This window comes from Schistocerca serialis, chromosome 7 (genome assembly GCF_023864345.2).
Source record: "Schistocerca serialis cubense isolate TAMUIC-IGC-003099 chromosome 7, iqSchSeri2.2, whole genome shotgun sequence".
Lineage (NCBI taxonomy): Eukaryota > Metazoa > Arthropoda > Insecta > Orthoptera > Acrididae > Schistocerca > Schistocerca serialis.
The window spans coordinates 420,128,660-420,149,276 of record NC_064644.1 but is presented as its reverse complement, the minus strand read 5'-3'; the positions used below and the strand labels follow the sequence as shown (position 1 = coordinate 420,149,276).

The window sequence follows — 20,617 nt, the reverse complement described above, 5'->3', positions numbered from 1 at the left end:
TTACCATCAATCCTGATGTTAAGTTTCTCACTGTTCTCATTTCTGCTACTTCTCATTCTTTTATCTTGATTGGGCAAGATCAGCAAACTGCTGTCAGTCACAAGTGGACAAGAAGTTGTAGTTCAACATCAGGTGTAGGAGCCAGCTGGCACGAGTTTATCAGACAGTTAGGATGATGGTTTTCATATACTGAATGCAACTGTTACCTGATTAGATTATTTTGTTCAATAATCTAATGCCATAAGCACAAAAAAGATCAATTCATGATGAATATTGAGAGACAATGAAGAACGATAAACAGAGAATGCTTGTAAAATTAGTATAACCACAGCAAAAAGCAGGCAAATGTGTGAATCAATTCGGCCACTGAGGTATGCTTACATTTCATGTGCTAGAATATGGTGAGACAGCATGTCCCATGTAGACGGAAATTCTCTTATTGAAGATATTTCAAAACATCTTTCCAACTACTATAACAAAAGCACACTTATTTTACCACATGCATTGTGTTTCAATCGTTTAAAACATTGTCTTTAGTAGAACTTTCATCTGATTTCTACTTATATGTGGGAGTGTTAACTGCATACACATTTTCCAGATAGTCCTGCATTTGACACTGACATTTTTGGCATGTCAGTTTGACTTGTAGCAATACACATTTTTAGACATAATACATGACAAAATATTGCACCACTAATGTTTATTTGCATTCCCCGAAGAGAAAATAAATAAACATTGCTTCTGCAATAATTTGTTATCCATGCAAAACATAAACAAACAATAGTGGAGCAATGTTTTGTTCTTTGCTGAGAACTTAAAGAAACAGTTGTGCAACATTCTGTTAAGAAAAGTGTAGTGCTGCATACCAAAGTGAAATTATACCCATTAGTGTCAAATGCAGGATTATTTGGAATATGTATGTTTAGGTGATGCTTCCAGGTATATGCTGCCACTGAAGGTTTTAAATGAATCAAATGAAACATATACAGTGCAATAAAGACACTTCTTTTTATTAGCTGCAAAAATGGGCTTGAAATAACCTAAGTAATTGTACAGCAACTACAGACACTGAGGCCACATAAATGGGAAGTATCTTGTTTGTTAATTCTCATTTCTTTTGTGTACTGATCTGAGTATACTATTTCTTTTAATTAGAAAAATTACTGAGATTGCATTTTATTTTTATTCATTAATCTTCAGAGCATGCATTTGGTAAAGTGTGTGTTAAGGGTGTGTAACCAATTACTTTCTTGGCAATGTAAAGTGAACATAGAAGCCAATAGTCCATGGGTTTAACATTAGTAGACTGGCTGCAGAACTAATTTAACACGCAAAAGTAGAAAACACAGTGACAGTGAGTACTTTATATTGTTGTTCTGAAAAGTGTGGGTATACCTTCAGAATGCAAGTGACATGCGTGGGAGCCTTGTCTGCTTCATCTACAACCAATACATGACCACTCTTCACAGCTTGTACTAATGGAGAGTCTTCATATATCACGACACCATCTCTCACTGTTGGTTGCAGGGTCAATGTTTGTACTGTTGTGTCCCTAGGAGCAGGAAAGAACACAGATACACAAATAAGGCTTTTTACTATATATAACTGTAACCACACAGACAACATGATTTTTTTCTGTTTGAACAAAGGGACAACATAAAAAAGAACATAATGAAAATATCCTACCCAAACATCCTACGTAAGACCGGTACGCACCATTTATGAATATGTTATACAGTTCGCGTCAGAGAGCAAAGAAAACTAACATCCCAAGTGAAAAGTATTATTTTGTGACACTTCTGTATGGTAGTAACAACAATTGTGCATCATACTGGTGATGGGCATGCAGCTTTACTGTATGATTAAATGATGATGGCGTCCTCTTGGGTAAAATATTCCGGAGGTAAAATAGTCCCCCATTCGGATCTCCGGGCGGGGTCTACTCAAGAGGATGTCGTTAACAGGAGAAAGAAAACTGGCGTTCTACGGATCGGAGCGTGGAATGTCAGATCCCTTAATCGGGCAGGTAGGTTAGAAAATTTAAAAAGGGAAATGGATAGGTTGAAGTTAGATATAGTGGGAATTAGTGAAGTTCGGTGGCAGGAGGAACAAGACTTCTGGTCAGGTGATTACAGGGTTATAAACACAAAATCAAATAGGGGTAATGCAGGAGTAGGTTTAATAATGAATAGGAAAATAGGAATGCGGGTAAGATACTACAAACAGCATAGTGAACGCATTATTGTGGCCAAGATAGATACGAAGCCCACACCTACTACAGTAGTACAAGTTTATATGCCAACTGGCTCTGCAGATGACGAAGAAATTGAAGAAATGTATGATGAAATAAAAGAAATTATTCAGATTGTGAAGGGAGACGAAAATTTAATAGTCATGGGTGACTGGAATTCAAGTGTAGGAAAAGGGAGAGAAGGAAACATAGTAGGTGAATATGGATTGGGGCTAAGAAATGAAAGAGGAAGCCGCCTGGTAGAATTTTGCACAGAGCACAACATAATCATAACTAACACTTGGTTTAAGAATCATGAAAGAAGGTTGTATACATGGAAGAACCCTGGAGATACTAAAAGGTATCAGATAGATTATATAATGGTAAGACAGAGATTTAGGAACCAGGTTTTAAATTGTAAGACATTTCCAGGGGCAGATGTGGATTCTGACCACAATCTCTTGGTTATGACCTGTAGATTAAAACTGAAGAAACTGCAAAAAGGTGGCAATTTAAGGAGATGGGACCTGGATAAACTGAAAGAACCAGAGGTTGTACAGAGTTTCAGGGAGAGTATAAGGGAACAATTGACAGGAATGGGGGAAAGAAATACAGTAGAAGAAGAATGGGTAGCTTTGAGGGATGAAGTAGCGAAGGCAGCAGAGGATCAAGTAGGTAAAAAGACGAGGGCTAGTAGAAATCCTTGGGTAACAGAAGAAATATTGAACTTAATTGATGAAAGGAGAAAATATAAAAATGCAGTAAATGAAGCAGGCAAAAAGGAATACAAACGTCTAAAAAATGAGATCGACAGGAAGTGCAAAATGGCTAAGCAGGGATGGCTAGAGGACAAATGTAAGGATGTAGAGGCCTATCTCACTAGGGGTAAGATAGATACTGCCTACAGGAAAATTAAAGAGACCTTTGGAGATAAGAGAACGACTTGTATGAATATCAAGAGGTCAGATGGAAACCCAGTTCTAAGCAAAGAAGGGAAAGCAGAAAGGTGGAAGGAGTATATAGAGGGTCTATACAAGGGCGATGTACTTGAGGACAATATTATGGAAATGGAAGAGGATGTAGATAAAGATGAAATGGGAGATATGATACTGCGTGAAGAGTTTGACAGAGCACTGAAAGACCTGAGTCGAAACAAGGCACCCGGAGTAGACAACATTCCATTGGAACTACTGACGGCCTTGGGAGAGCCAGTCCTGACAAAACTCTACCATCTGGTGAGCAAGATGTATGAAATAGGCGAAATACCCTCAGACTTCAAGAAGAATATAATAATTCCAATCCCAAAGAAAGCAGGTGTTGACAGATGTGAAAATTACCGAACTATCAGTTTAATAAGTCACAGCTGCAAAATACTAACACGAATTCTTTACAGACGAATGGAAAAACTAGTAGAAGCCAACCTCGGGGAAGATCAGTTTGGATTTCGTAGAAACACTGGAACACGTGAGGCAATACTGACCTTACGACTTATCTTAGAAGAAAGATTAAGGAAAGGCAAACCTACGTTTCTAGCATTTGTAGACTTAGAGAAAGCTTTTGACAATGTTGACTGGAATACTCTCTTTCAAATTCTAAAGGTGGCAGGGGTAAAATACAGGGAGCGAAAGGCTATTTACAATTTGTACAGAAACCAGATGGCAGTTATAAGAGTCGAGGGACATGAAAGGGAAGCAGTGGTTGGGAAGGGAGTAAGACAGGGTTGTAGCCTCTCCCCGATGTTGTTCAATCTGTATATTGAGCAAGCAGTAAAGGAAACAAAAGAAAAATTCGGAGTAGGTATTAAAATTCATGGAGAAGAAATAAAAACTTTGAGGTTCGCCGATGACATTGTAATTCTGTCAGAGACAGCAAAGGACTTGGAAGAGCAGTTGAATGGAATGGACAGTGTCTTGAAAGGAGGATATAAGATGAACATCAACAAAAGCAAAACAAGGATAATGGAATGTAGTCTGATTAAGTCGGGTGATGCTGAGGGAATTAGATTAGGAAATGAGACACTTAAAGTAGTAAAGGAGTTTTGCTATTTGGGGAGCAAAATAACTAATGATGGTCGAAGTAGAGAGGATATAAAATGTAGACTGCCAATGGCAAGGAAAGCGTTTCTGAAGAAGAGAAATTTGTTAACATCGAGTATAGATTTAAGTGTCAGGAAGTCGTTTCTGAAAGTATTTGTATGGAGTGTGAAACATGGACGATAAATAGTTTGGACAGGAAGAGAATAGAAGCTTTCGAAATGTGGTGCTACAGAAGAATGCTGAAGATTAGATGGGTAGATCACATAACTAATGAGGAAGTATTGAATAGGATTGAAGAGAAGAGAAGTTTGTGGCACAACTTGACTAGAAGAAGGGATCGGTTGGTAGGACATGTTCTGAGGCATCTAGGGATCACCAATTTAGTATTGGAGGGCAGCGTGGAGGGTAAAAATCATAGAGGGAGACCAAGAGATGAATACACTAAGCAGATTCAGAAGGATGTAGGTTGCAGTAGGTACTGGGAGATGAAAAAGCTTGCACAGGATAGAGTAGCATGGAGAGCTGCATCAAACCAGTCTCAGGACTGAAGACCACAACAACAACATCAACTGGTGAAATGACACACCCAGTCCTAGACACACTCTCAGCACACACACGCTGTCAATGACTTGTAATGTATCCTGTTGTGTATCTATTTTGGCAGGCTTACTTTTGGGTTGTGTTCTCTTTGCTAGATAAACAGAAGTCAATAAATGGAGGCAGACAGTCATTCATCAGTGAGCAGAGCCTGCATGTGACTGTGAGCTGAATGATGCTGAAAGCAAAGAGTACCTGTAGCAATGCTTCAATGTAAATTTAGTACAGAATTGATTTGATTTTTTATTGGTCCAGTTTTATCATATAGCACAAATTGTACAATTGATATTGGACAGGTCAATGATAAGTTACAATAATACATAGTATTAGCAATTAAAATTAGGTACCTACTACAATTAATTTTGTTACTTATTCAGAAATTCTCTGACAGAATAGAAACAGTGCTTTATTAGAAATGCCTTTAGTTTAGCTTTAAATATTGGATGAGTAGTATTTTTTATTTCCTCTGGTATCTTATTGTGTAGTATTACACCAATGTTAATTATGCTCCTCTGATAGGTGGTTGTTCTGTGATATTTTTGATGTATATTTGATTCCCTTCTGGTACTATAGTTGTGTACACTTTTGTTCTGTAGCAGTTTGCCTGTTTTCAGGAGGTAGTCCCTAGTGAACAAGATAGTTTCATAAATGAATAAACTTGGAACATTTAGAACACCAAGCTCAGTAAAATGGGATTTACAGGACTCCAACTTTTTAAGGCCACAAATTATTCTTAAAGCTTTTTTTTTTCTGAAAACCTTTACACTGTGAGTTGAGTATCCCCAGAAAATGATCTCATATCGGATTAGTGAGTGGAACTGTGCATAGTATGCCTGCAGTACTGTTGTTTTGCTTGTTGTAGCCTTTAAAATTCTTAGGCCATAGCACACAGAAGATAGTTTTCTACACAAGTTATTTACATGTGTGTCCCACTTTAAGTCTTGCTGAACCCAAAGACCCAAGAATTTTGTGACACTTACATTTTCTAGGGGATCATTTTTTAATTGGGCTTGAATAGACATTTGATTAGTTGGAGGAATTAAATGAAAATCGACACATACAGTTTTTTCAGCATTTATAATGAGTTTGTTTTTTGTGAACCACTCAGAGAGTCTTTTCATAGAACTTTCTGCTGTGGACCACAAAGTTTGTGGACTGGATCCAGTGAGCAATATGCTGGTGTCATCGGCAAACAGGACAGTTTTTGTGGGACTCATATATTCAACTAAGTCGTCCACATAAATCAAGAAGAGTAGTGGACCTAGGATTGAGCCCTGTGGTACACCATATTTTATTCGTAATTCCCTAGAAAGAAAGGAGTTGTTTCTTGTTTTATTCATTTTGTTGAATTCATAATGAAGTGATACTTTCTGCCTGCGGTTTTTTAGGTATGAACACAACCAGCTATGTGATACAGCTCTTACTCCTCGTCTTTCTAATTTTTCGAGCAGAATGTTATGGTCCAGGACATCGAAGGCTTTTGATAGATCTAGAAAAATACCTGCAGCTAATTTATGTTGATCAAGGGATTTTAAAATGCAGTCTAAGAATTCGAAAATTGCTGTCTGTGTAGATTTAGACTTTCTAAAACCATGTTGTTGTACTGTAAGAGGTGCATATTTATTTATGAAACTTAAAAGCCTGTCATAAAAGAGTTTTTCTAGAATTTTTGAGAAGGAACTTAACTGTGACACGAGTCGGTAGTTTGATATTTTTTCAGAAGAACCTTTTTTTAGCAGTGGTGAAACTTTTGCTATTTTAAAAATATCTGGAAATACACCAGTTTTTAAGGAGAGGTTGAAAATTTTTGCCAAGGGGTTTGCTATGTGGTGAGCACATGCTTTTAATATGAAATCAGGTACTTCATCAAGACCACTTGACATTTTATTGCATAATGATTTAATTTTACTTATAATTTCATTGGGGTTTGTTTCATACACATACATAGAAGCATTACAGGTCACTGACTTGCTGGAGAAACTTGAGACTGGTCCTCGACAGTGTACTTGAATGAGGTCTTCAGTTAGTGAGGTGAAGTATTCATTGAATTTTTCCACAACTGAATTTGGGTCTGTGACTTTTGAGCCTTCTAGTGATAATGATACATTCTTTTTCTTTGGCACTGAACTACAAGTTTCTTTCTTTATAACTCTCCACGTGGATCTCATTTTGTTAGATGAGTTTCTTATCAAATTATCATTCCACATAATTTTTGCCTCTTTGACTACTCTACCATAGATTCTTTTGTAGCCTTTTGAATAATCCGCGAATTCTTGGGTTACTCTATATTTCTTACAAGGGTACTGCAGAAATCTGTTTCTCTCACTGGAAATTTTTATGCCTTTAGTTACCCATTGCTTATTATTGTAGGTTTTACTGTTTTTACTACTTTCGGAACTGCTACATTAAAATAGTGAACAAAGATGCTCTGAAAACTCATGTACATGCCATCAACATTGTTCTGAGTGGCGATGCTTTCCCAGTTTTCCTTCGCCAGTAAGAGATTAAAAATTCTAATGTTATCTTCAGAAAAGGTTCTTTTTTCAACTACTTTTCCGGAACTGATGCTACTTGTTGGCATTTCTATACACAGCAGCTGTGCCTCATGATCACTATAACCCATTCTCAGTACTCTGCTTGTGAATCTGTAAGTTGTTTCTGAGATGAACATTTGCTCAATAATGGAATTTGTGCATTCTGTTAATCTTGTTGGACAGTGTATTGTGGGGATCATATTGAATGTGTTGGTCATATTTATCAAAGCATCTCTGCTGCTGCTGTCTTTTGAAAAATCAATATTGAAACCCCCACAAAGCACTATTTTCATATTTAGTGTACTGATCTTGTTCAACAGAACCTCTAGTTTATTCATGAAAACTGACAGGTTTCCACTTGGTGCTCTGTATATGTTAATAACTATGAAATTAAGCTCTGGCAGTTTGTAATGGAAAGCTCAAAGTCTTTTTCAATTGAGTCAATATAACATTTACTGACATCACAGAACTTTATTTGTTCTTTCACAAAGATAGCAGAGCCACCATTTTTGGAAAACTCTCGGCAAAAATGACTTGCTAATCTATATCCTGAGATTGAGGTTAATTTTACTTTGTCATTTCATCGCCAATGTTCAGTAATGCAAATTATATCTATGTTTAGTGCATACTGGAGTAGTGCTTCCAACATGGAAATTTTATTTGTGAGTGACTGAACGTTATGGTGTAGTATAGCAAAATCTGGGTACTTAGTAACTTTAGTTGAAACGGTTTCTGATTCTTTATCTAATGGTATTTCTAATACAGCACTTACCCTAAAAAATTTTCTGTATATTTCTTGTGTGTGGGTTCTGTTCACTGGTGGCAATCAGCAGGTGAGTTAACTTCTGGAGCTTGTATAAGTTTTGCTTCATCTACATCTGTCTTCTTCGGTCTAAACCATTTCGTAATTTTCATTTGGCTGACGACTTGATTGATTGTTTCTTGCCTAATCGGTTTGAACCACTTGGTAATTCGCGTTTGGCCGATGGCACAGCTTGGAACTCGTCTAAAACACTTCTTAATCTCCGTTTGTTTGTCACTTATACTTTTTTCTTCACTCTTCTTCGAAATGCGAGTACATATTTTTTCGGCTAGTAATTTCTTTCCTGGCGTATTTAAATGAAGTCCATGGACTGTATGGAACCTTCGCTCTAATCTGTTTATGTCTACAATATCGACATTCTTAAAGTTAGTGCATATTTCAGTGATACACTCGTTTGCAACATTAATTTCGCGGTTCACACACGACCAGGGTGGTAAATCATGACGATGTGGGATATTCACAATGAGTACATTTGTGTGGGTTAAATTATTTAAACATTTCCTCATTTCTGTAATCACCTTGCGTGTCTCGTTTCTATAGACGTCGTTTGATCCTCCTATTAATACGGCGAAATCATCTTTATTCAAACTAGCTACGTCAGTTGATGTCGTTAGGTCCGTTATTTCACTCAATGGAGCCCCTGGCTTTATGAAACCAGATGCCTTGAAACTACATGTTCTCATCAACACTGCAGAAATTTCACGGCCGTGACTATCACCTTACCCACAGATTGTTTTGTGTTTCGCACTTTTTGTAACCGGAGGATTTAAGATTCTTCTTCTCACCTGACTAGTGTTATTTTTTTGCCACACGTGTTCTAAATGTTCTTCAGTTTGCAGTTTCACTGGAGATAACTTTTTTAACGTAGTTTCCTTTGTTGCATTGAAGTCTGTGGTAGTGTAGGTGGGCGCACTTATTTTCGGAGTTTTTAGAATATCTCCTGACGCAGTATTTTCACTGTTTGACCTACTTACAATGAGCAACGGTTTGCCTACTTTGTTTTCCAATTTTTCAACCCTTTCTGACGTGTTCACTGAATCCACAGCAGAAAGCACTTCAAAAGAGTTTTTTTGCACTAAATTTTCACTGTCTTTCACATCTTTTACCTTATGAATACAACTTCCTTCAGTCATTCTCTTCCATTTTCCCGAGACTGAGTCTTCTTTCTTCATTAGCGTCTCACGTTTTTCAGATTGTAGTTTACTTATTTCCACCTTTTGAGCATCTATTGTAAACTGTAGACTGGATATCCGTTGGTTCAGCTTCCATATTTCAGTCTTACAAGTTGCACACGTTTTCCTTTTACTACCGAAATTTACGTTTTTTCGTGGAGGCACATTATACACTTTCAACTTTGCGGCCATCTTGTAATGTCTTGAGGGGACAACATACTGAAAGAGACCCTGAATGACTACTTTTGGAGATGAGGGGATGAAATACAGTTGAACACACAGTTACCATCTCCTAGAGTCTGTGACGATGGAAACAGGAGACGAATGACGTTTTTCTGTAGTAATTATAGCTATGTTCTCTTCATCTTGCTCCATAAATTAGATCGTTCTTCTTACAGACATCTTTACGCACAGAGACACTGTCAGGTACAAAATAGATCTTTTGTAAGTAGATGCAAAGAGTGTTTCTCTGCATCTGGAGCCTTAATTTCTCCACATCAGTTCTGTATCATTCAAGTTTCATACCAAGATAAGAATTGTCTATCAATGAAGTCTAACTTTATCCTTCCATTTCTCTGGTACTGAAATGGCATGTTCGAGTGACAGGCTGGGAAGGAGTTGTGGCACTTTGTGGGTTGTGCTTAACCATCCAGCACCAATATCTGAGAAACTATCACTACTATCAAATAATAATGTTACTCTTCCCTCTCGTGTTTGATGAGATTATTTCTTCCCCCTCCTCCACTTTCTTTCTCCTTTGTGTGTCAAAGACAGCAAAGCTGTGGACAGCAACACAATTTGAGTTATACATGTTAGTTATAGGACAGCAAGAATATATGGAAAGCTTGCATTTTCTTTGGGAAATGTATTTTCATTGGAGACAATGGTCTTGGCTCTTTTAGCAGTACATATACATGTATTTTTCTGTGCTGTGTAAGGGTAAAAATCATTGGAAAAAAGCTTCTACACATTAGAAGTAAACAATCTCTTGCTGAAATTAAAGACGTTGCTTGGTTTCAGTAGGCATGCGACCTGCTGGTGTTGAGGATAGAAAGCATGAGTCACATAACAATCTCCACACTGGACTTTACATGTCTTGTTGTGATCCAGTGTACTTAGATTATTTAGATGTGAAGCCCTTCTGGCTATGGTTATTTGTGAATGAGCCAAAATTTGTACGTGAGCATGTTGATTTTAAAAAATACGAATATTATTTTAAAGAGAGTAGACTACTGGAAAACAAAGACCCATGTCTTCGGAGCATCTTGTATGTCCAGGTTGACACATTCTGTCTGTTAATTGTGGATAGTTAACAGCTTGGAACATTATATCACCATGAGAGCACAATGTCATGACATTGCTTTGGAAATATGACTTTATAACTGTGAATGGAATCTGAGATGTAGGTGGTACAATGTATAGAAATAAAAAGACTTTTCATAATATTATTGTGAATTTGTATTGACATGCTCTGGGGAAAAACACTGACAAGCCAAAACATTATGACCACAGGTCACTGTGAGACCAAATGTCACTTTGTGGTGTTGTGGTCATGTGATACAGTACGAGAGCATGTAAGCAGAGCAGAGAAACAGGGGGATGATACAGGTGCAAACAATAGGGCAATCCACTGACATGAGTGACTTTGACAATAATTTGTTATGGGTCAATGCCTAGGAACAAACATCTAGGAAATGGTGAAACTGTACAGCTATTTGTGGGCTACTGTCATCAGTGACTATGGAAAGTGGATGAAGGATGGTGAAACCAAGAGTAGGCAACAAGGGATTGGGAGTCCATGGCTCATCAGAGAATGTGGAGGTCAGAGGCTTGACTGCTCTTATAAAGCAAATCTGTGGCAGATGTTACAGCAGAGTACAATGCTGGTGCATGTGTAAGTGTTTCAGGGACCACCGTTCAGCACAAATTATTGAACATGGGGGTCCATAGCAGGAGATCCCTACTGTGTGTTTCCATGTTAATTCAATGACATTCTCAATTATAGCTGCAGGAGACATGATATCATTGATACTAGATGAATCATGTTTCTTCTTGCACAAAGTTGATGGTCAAATCCAGATACACTGGCATCCAGGCAAATGGCTGCTCAAAACATGCACTGCACCACTAACGCAGGCCAGTGGAGTAGTATTATGCTATAGGAGCATTTACCTGGACATCTGTGGGACCTGTGACACTAATCAAAGGCATCAGGACAGCTTGAGACTATGTGAACATTATTCTGAACCACCTGCTTCAACTTGATGGCTTCCCCGATGGCAATGACACCTTCGGGCTTGATGATAGGGTCACAAGGCCAGAACTGTGTTACAGTGATTTGAAGAGCATGATAGTGAGCTTACATTAACGTCTTGGCCAGAAAATTGGCTGGTCTAAACCCAATGGAACATGCCTGGGACATTACTGGGTGACAGTTCCACACCCACAAACCATCATCCTATAATTTACGGGAATTGCTTGATCTGTGTGCAGAGATCTGGTGCCACATACTCCAGAAACCTACCAAGGATTTGCCAAACTCATGTCACACAGAATTGCTGTTTTGTGTTACATGGATGGCATAACACCTGTCATATTTCTTTGACAAAGAAATATGATCAAATATTCATCAAATTTCTGTGACTAAGATCTTTGGGTATTACACTGACATAGTGTTTTTCATCAAACTTCACGATGGCAGATAACAACAATTTGTTATTATGTGATGCAGTTGCTTGTACCACAATTGCATTGTGTGAGCATTTGGAGCAGCAGCAGCAGCAGAAAAAAAGGGTAACATACTTGAGTGAAGGTGTGGGTTTTATGTCAAGATAATAAAAGCATTCAGCAAAATTTGTTACACGAGCTGCAAGTGGAGGACATCAAGTCCTACATAATTTACTTATGAATGGATGAGAGTGTGTTTTAGTGTTTGCTCAGTTAAGTGGCCCATCATACTAAAAAAAAGAATACTCAGCTGAGAAAATCTGTATGTTCAGAAGTCAAGCTCACCATAACACTGCAGTTTCTTACTACAGGAGGGAGCTACTCTAGCTAACAATACGGCACTCGAATACTACAGTGGACATTAACCAAAACAATTCCACAAATGTGTGAAGCGATTTATAAAGCACTGACAGAGAATTATCTGAAGAAAGATAAATGTTTAGTACACTATATGAGCATCAAAAATATTTTTATTTTTGAATAATTTAGTGTTTCAACAACTACAAAACTAATAAAAAGTATGAAAAAGATGAAACACTTTTTAACTTGCGGCATCCAAAATTCAAAATTAGACAAAGTAGAATGGAGAGTTATGACTTTTTTATTGTTATCAGCATTTTAGAGTGTGCCCTCCTCTTCTATTCTGGCTTGCTGAAAAGCTGCTTGGATGTTTCTAGACGTAGTGGTGGATGGCTGTAGCTGTGACTGTGGATTTGAAGTCACCTGCAGCATATCTGATCTTCCTACCAGCACATGATTAATAGCATGGACTGTGCCCCTTGCTCACCCCCACTCAGTCAAGGTAAAATTCTTAAAAAGAGTCAAAGGAACACACCATTTAAACTTTTCAGCCATGTTTGCAAACATACTACAGATGTAAAATAGCTGTAGCGATGCCAGCATTCTGAGCAGTTACATTTCACACAGTAGTGAACAGAAGACAAATGACTTTTATGATCAAATCTACAGTGAGGTTCCCTATTATACTATCAAATTTCTTTGACAAATAAATATGGTAGTGTAATACCGGACTAAGCAGGTGATCATAATTTTTTGGCACATCAGTGCATGAGAAGGTTGGGAACAATTCTGGTTACATAGGTAGTAAAAGAGAGCCACCTAACTGCAAAACAGGATGAGAACTTTGAAAAACTGATAGTAAAATGTATTTTGGTTGAAGAAAGCAACTATTATTGTATAAAATGTGGATGTAATAAACCGAAGGTATTTCTTCTTAGAGTCAAGAGGTGAACTTCTATTATTCCTCTAACTAAAAATGTTAATTTTTTTAGCTTATCCTGCTAAAAGGTGATGCAGCACAGGAGTGGAACCTAATACAAGTGAATATGTTATAAGGGATCTATATGGATGACTATTTTTGTGTGCTGCCTTGGAGTTGATAAGAAATGGTTTTTGTAGATGTTGAAGCCTTCAATGTTTCTGTACTTACATCGACATTACACAAGCAACCATACAGTCTCTTGGATAAAGTACTTGATACACCAGTGTTATCACCACCTCACTATCCACTCATCTTGGCATTCATCAAACAATGGAAAATCCAGGATGGAATGTAACAATAAGAGAGAAGGAAAGTTGCTACTCACCATATAGAGGAGATGCTGAGTCGCGATAGGCACAATAAAAAGATTCACACAATCATAGCTTTCGGCCATTAAGGCCTTTGTCAGCAATACACACACACACACACACACACACGCACACACACACACACACACACACACACACACACACACACACACACACACAAGTGCAACTAGCACACATGTCTGCAGTCTCGGAGAGCTGAAACTACACTGTGAGCAGCAGCACCAGTGCATGATGGGAGTGGCGACTGGGTGGGGGTAAGGAGGAGGCTGGGGCGGGGAGGGGGAGGGATAGTATGGTGGGAGTGGCGGACAGTGAAGTGTTGCAGTTTAGATGGAGGGCAGGAGAGAAGGTGCGCAGGGGGGGAGGGGGTAAGTATCGGAAAGGAGAGAAATAAAAATAAAAATAAATTAAAAGACTGTGTGTGGCGGTGAAATGACGGCTGTGTAGTGCTGGAATGGGAACAGGGAGGGGCCTAGATGGGTGAGGACAGTGACTAACGAAGGTTGAGGCCAGGAGGGTTACGGGAACGTAGGATGTATTGCAGGGAAAGTTCCCACCTGTGCAATTCAGAAAAGCTGGTGTTGGTGGGAACGATCCATATGGCACAGGCTGTGAAGCAGTCATTGAGATGAGGGGTATCATGTTTGGCAGCGTATTCAGCAACAGGGTGGTCCACTTGTTTTTTGGCCACAGTTTGTCAGTGGCTGTTCATGCGAACAGACAGCTTGTTGGTTGTCATGCCTACATAGAATGCAGCACAGTGGTTGCAGCTTAGCTTGTAAATCATATGACTGCTTTCACAGGTAGCCCTGACTTTGATGGGATAGGTGATGTAAGCGACTGGACTGGAGTAGGTGGTGGTAGGTGGATGAGGATGTATGGGACAGGTCTTGCATCTAGGTCTATTACAGGGGTATGAGCCATGAGGTAAGGGATTGGGAGCAGGGGTTGTGTAAGGGTGGACGAGTATATTGTGTAGGTTTGGTGGACAGCAGAATACCACGGTAGGAGGGGTGGGAAGGATAGTGGGTAGAACATTTCTCATTTCAGGGCACGACGAGAGGTAATCGAAACCCTGGCAGAGAATGTAATTCAGTTGCTCCAGTCCCAGTTGGTACTGAGTTATGAGGGGAATGCTCCTCTGTGGCCAGACTGTGTGACTTTGGGAGGTGGTGGGAGACTGGAAAGATAAGGTACGGGAGATTTGTTTTTGTACGAGGGTGGGAGGATAATTACGGTCAGTGACGGCTTCAGTGAGACCCTCGGTATATTTAGAGAAGGACTGCTCGTCACTGCAGATGCGACGACCACGGGTGGCTAGGCTGTACGGAAGGAACTTCTTGGTATGGAATGGGTGGCAGCTGTCGAAGTGGAGGTACTGCTGGTGGTTAGTAGGTCTGATATGGACGGAGGTACTGATGTAGCCATCTCTGAGGTGAAGGTCAACATCTAGGAAGGTGGCTTGTTGGGTTGAGTAGGACCAGGTGAAGCAAATGAGGGAGAAGTTGTTGAAGTTCAGGAGGAATATGAATAAGCTGTCCTCACCTTCAATCCAGATAGCAAAGATGTCATCAATGAACCTGAACCAGGTGAGGGGTTTAGGATTCTGGGTTTTTAGGAAGGATTCCTCTAGATGGCCCTGTAATAGGTTAGCATATGATGGTGCCATGCGGGTGCCCATAGCCGTAATGCGGATTTGTTTGTAGGTAATGCCTTCAAAGGAGAAGTAACTTTGAGTGAGGATACAGTTGGTCATGGAGACTAGGAAGGAGGTTGTTGGTTTGGAATCCATAAGGCATCTGGACAGGTAGTGTTCGATAGCAGTAAGGCCATGGGCATTACGAATGTTAGTGAACAGGGAGGTGGCATGAATAGTGACAAGCAGGGCACCGTGTGGTAAAGGGAAAGGAACTGTGGAGAGTCGGTCGAGGAAATGGTTGGTATTCTTTATATAGGAGGATAGGTTCCGGGTAATAGGTTGAAGGTGTTGGTCTACGAGAGAAGAGATTCTCTCAGTGGGGGCACAGTAACCAGCCACAATGGGGCGTCCTGGGTGGTTGGGTTTATGAACTTTAGGAAGCATGAAGAAGGTGGGAGTGGGGGGAGTGGTAGAGGTAAGTAGAGAGATGGACTCTGGGGAGCGGTTCTGGGATGGGCCTAAGGATTTGAGTAGTGACTAGAGATCCTGCTGGATTGCTGGAATGGGATCACTGTGGCATGGTTTGTAGGTGGAAGTATCTGACAGCTGACGGAGTCCTTTTGCCACGTAATTCTTGCGGTTCAAAACAACGGAGGTGGAGCCTTTGTCTGCAGGCAGGATTATAAGATCAAGATAAGTTTTTTGATGGTGGACTGTGGTTCTTTCTGTGGGTGTAAGGTTAGTATGCATGTTGAGGGATTTGGGGAATGATGGTGAGGCAAGGTTCGAGGATAAGAAATTCTGGAAAGTTAACAGGGGGTGGTTTGGAGACAGTGGGGGTGGCTCAGGGTTAGATGGCGGAGTGAATTGAGTTAGACAAGGTTCAATATTGGTCTTTGGTTGAGTCTGATTGGTCGGGTTGGTGGCAAAAAAGTGTTTCCACTGTAGGGACCGGGACAAGGAGAGAAGGTCTTTAACTAGTCCTGCATGGTTGAATTTGGGAGTGGGGCAAAAGGTGAGGCCTTTGGAAAGCACTGATATTTCTTTGGGGCTAAGGCTTCTGGAGGAAAGGTTCATGACTGTATTCAGGTTGGTTTAGGTTGTGGGTTCTGTGTGGTGGTGGGAGGGAGTTTTGAAGGATGGGATAAGTGTAGTAGGTCTGCGAGACAGGGTTTGTCAGCCAAGAGGGGACATGGGTTTCGATTACCTCTTGTCATGCCCTAAAATGAGAAATGTTCTACCCACTATCCTTCCCACCCCTCCTACCGTGGTATTCCACCATCCAGCAAACCTACACAATATACTCGTCCACCCTTACACAACCCCTGCTCCCAATCCCTTACCCCATGGCTCATACCCCTGTAATAGACCTAGATGCAAGACCTGTCCCATACATTCTCATCCTCCTACCACCACCTACTCCAGTCCAGTCGCTGACATCACCTATCCCATCAGAGGCAGGGCTACCTATGAAAGCAGTCATATGATTTACAATCTAAGCTGCAACCACTGTGCTGCATTCTATGTAGGCATGACAACCAACAAGCTGTCTGTCCGCATGAACAGCCACTGACAAACTGTGGCCAAAAAACAAGTGGACTGCCCTGTTGTTGAATACGCTGCCAAACATGATACCCCTCATCTCAATGACTGCTTCACAGCCTGTGCCATATGGATCCTTCCCACCAACACCAGCTTTTCTGAATTGCACAGGTGGGAACTTTCCCTGCAATACTTATTATGTTCCCGTAACCCTTCTGGCCTCAACCTTCGTTAGTCACTGTCCTCACCCATCTAGCCACCTCCCTGTTCCCATTCCAACACTACGCAGCCGTCATTTCACCGCCACACCCAGTCTTAATTTATTTTTATTTTTATTTCTGTCCTTCCCACTACTTACCCCCTCCCCCCTGCGTACCTTCTCTCCTGCCCTCCATCTAAACTGCAACACTTCACTGCCCGCCACTCTCACCATACTATCCCTCCCCCTCCCCGCCCCAGCCTCCTCCTCACCCCCACCCAGTCGCCACTCCCATCATGCACTGGTGCTGCTGCTCGCAGTGTAGTTTCAGCTCTCCGAGACTGCAGACGCGTGTGCAAGTTGCGCTAGTGTGTGTGTGTGTGTGTGTGTGTGTGTGTGTGTGTGTGTGTGTGTGTGTGTGTGTGTGTGTGTGTTAATGGCCGAAAGCTATGATTGTGTGAATCTTTTTAGTGTGCCTATCACGACTCAGCATCTCCGCTATATGGTGAGTAGCAACTTTCCTTCTATGGTATTGTTACATCTTGGGATCCAGGTTTTTCTCTAAATGCCTTCTTCATGATCAAGTCGACAGAAACAAGATCTTTGCTCTTTATCGTACATTAAAATCCAACTAATGGGATTCACTAAAGAGAATGCACAAAGGTTGCAGTAATAAAGGATAAGTGGCACTTACTAGACTTTTCCTCCAGAACAATAAATGAAACTAGAGGGAATAGTGACTGCAAAGTATGCAGAATGCATATCCCCTGTCATTAGCTCAAAAGGAAACCACTAGTGATATGAAGCTTATTGAGATGCTAAAACTGTGTATCAAACACTGACCATGCTGTTCACAGGTAGTGTCCACTGCTGGTAGTCCAATGTCAAAAATGTTCATTGTCACAAATATGCCGTTTAATATTAAAAATTCTCTTCTTACATGTGACATGTCATCTCTCTAGTTTCAATGACTCAAGAGTATGGAAGAGGCTGACCCCTTCGATTAAGGACCATATGGGAGAATATTAGAGAGTTTGGAAGACAAGAGAATATAAAACAAAATATTCAAGGAAAATATTAAAGAGAACAAAAGTAACCGGAGTACAAACTGAAATTTATATATATACTATTTTTCATTCTTCTATTTAGCTAAGCCACACCCTTCAGTTTAATACTTAAGATTATGCCTTAGTTAGAAGATAATTGTCTTGTTCTCCTAAAATGTTGTACCCAGTTCTTTGCAGGAAGCTGGAGAAATGTACCTGTGCAACTGAATGTATTCTCTCGGTCTGCCCAGCAGCTGGAGCAACCTATCAGCCAACTTGTTCTTCCCAACACCTTGATTGCCAACAAGGAGAAGGTGTTCACCCAGCATGAAATCTTGTAGCATCCATTCCAGTACTGATAGATGCTGCAAAAAATACATGTAAAGTATAATAACAATGGACTCCAAAAAGCTGTCTAAAGGTTTAAACAAAAAGACATTTATTACTATAATGTAATATCTTATACTGAAAATAAATAAAGATGATGTTTTGAATGCTTGGTGCTCAGCAGCTTTCAGATGTTTAACAAACGACACTTCCATACACCATGAGCCATATATAAGTTATCATTTTGCAGAAATCAATGTACATACAGTTTCTGTTCCTCTGTATCAGATGCCACTGGTGACGAGTTACAAACCCAAAAACCAGTTTTACAAATATATATTTCTAGTTCAGATCATGGCGTATAGAAGATGTCTGCTGCATGGGTTGAGAGCTTTCACTTTTCTTTACAGCAAAAATATTTTAAAACACACACACACACACACACACACACACACACACACACACACGCCCCCATCAAGAGTGAATGGTGATATGCCCTTAAACTCGTGGTTAACAGTAGATAAATGATAAAACCACAGCACATTATTATTATTATTATTATTATTAGTAACACACTGTCATAGGAATCTTTGATACATTCTGGTCTTGTGAATGTCATACTAAATCCCATGCTGGACCAGGATTAGTCTCTCCACTCATTTCAAAATAAGAAAAGAAAACAACAAGCAATGCACAACCCAAAACAAAGTGGCAACAGCTGCTGTACTATTGCTCACTTAAGTTGGAAGTGTCATACACTGAAGAGTTCAGTCCCAACCTCTACCAGTACCTCTCACAACCACAGTTCAAACTCCCCACCCCCACCCCCACATAACATTGCTACGTTAAAGTGTCCGCATATTATTATTATTATTATTGTCGTTGTCTTGGAGGTCATAGTTTACATCGTAATTCAGTAAACAAATGCAGTTACAAAAAAGCCCAGATAAATTACACTTAATTACAAACTGATGTTAAATACTGTGAAACAGGTCAGCACTTTCAATCAGTTCATGTAACTTGTCAAATTATAAACAGCTGTACAAATTGGACAGTCTTCAATGATGTAAGGAGAAGCCTCTGTAAGATTGTTAAAATCTATAACCGGGTGATCCCAGGTAATAGTGCAATTACTGGAAAATTTTTCCTCTGAGACACTATAATGCCATTGAAATATGTACAGTTTGCTCACAAAGAGAGGGCAAGGACTCCCTACTTATGAATCAGCAAAAGTCAGTAGGAGTTGGTCAACTTCAGTCTGCTCACTTTTTGCATCCAGCTATGCCAGCCTCAGAATCTAACACAGAACATTGCATATGTAGCTATTGTGAAGTGTGCTGTTTTGTTGTGTAGATAAGTAGTACATCTGTTGAGTGACGAAGTGCTTCCTGGCCTATCATGGGCAACATCAAATACTACTCCCACTCCTCAGAGAGAGGCAATGGATAGTACATTACAGAGTGGAGCAAGGAAACTAATTAATATTTTGCTGAAGGTTGTGATCATGCAAGCAAAAATACAGAGTTGTTCCATCCACATCATAACAGGAATACATTTGGAAAAGAGAAAACCACTTCAGCTGTGTGAAAATCCTTTTTTTTTTTAATTGAAGTCTAATAAATAAAATAAATGAGTCCAATGACAAAGCATATTAGTACAGCTGATAGAGTTTTCAATATTCCAAGCAGTGGCTGCTGTCACTATATGGTCTTTTGTAAAAGAAATGACTGCCATCATTATTTTTATTCAATTAACTACGGCTGCATCATGAGACATCTGGGAGCATAACCAACACTACTGTATAAGTGATTTCAACAAGTCAGTCTTCCACTTGGGACCTCTCCTTGTTACTTGTAACTATACATTCTACATAAAATTTAATCCTACTTTCTGACATTATTTTTTAACTCTTTTTCACTTAGGCCAAGATCAGCTGGGAAAATCCAATTGGATAACTTTGACAGGGTGTCTTGAAACAAGAAATTGAAAACTTCTGCTTGGTACAGAAGGTAGGTCCCAGTTTGCAGAAACTTTGAGCAATACTCGAGGAAATCGACTGGACTCAGGCTGTTACATCTCTGTGGAACATTTTGTTGCCAATGGGATTCACATGGAAAAAAGTGCAGAATAAGAG

General features: G+C 39.8%; 1 protein-coding gene across 1 annotated transcript in view; it reads right to left on the bottom strand.

Annotated features, from left to right (window-relative positions):
* The window catches only part of LOC126412202 (von Willebrand factor A domain-containing protein 8), a 251,832-nt gene that overhangs the window by 138,454 nt on the left and 92,761 nt on the right, over positions 1–20,617 (bottom strand). The window contains exons 15-16 of the mRNA XM_050081684.1: positions 18,373–18,521; positions 1,396–1,552 (exon numbers count right to left, since the gene is read on the bottom strand). Coding sequence (XP_049937641.1) covers positions 1,396–1,552; positions 18,373–18,521 — 306 coding nt within the window. The remainder of the gene's footprint in view (positions 1–1,395; positions 1,553–18,372; positions 18,522–20,617) is intronic.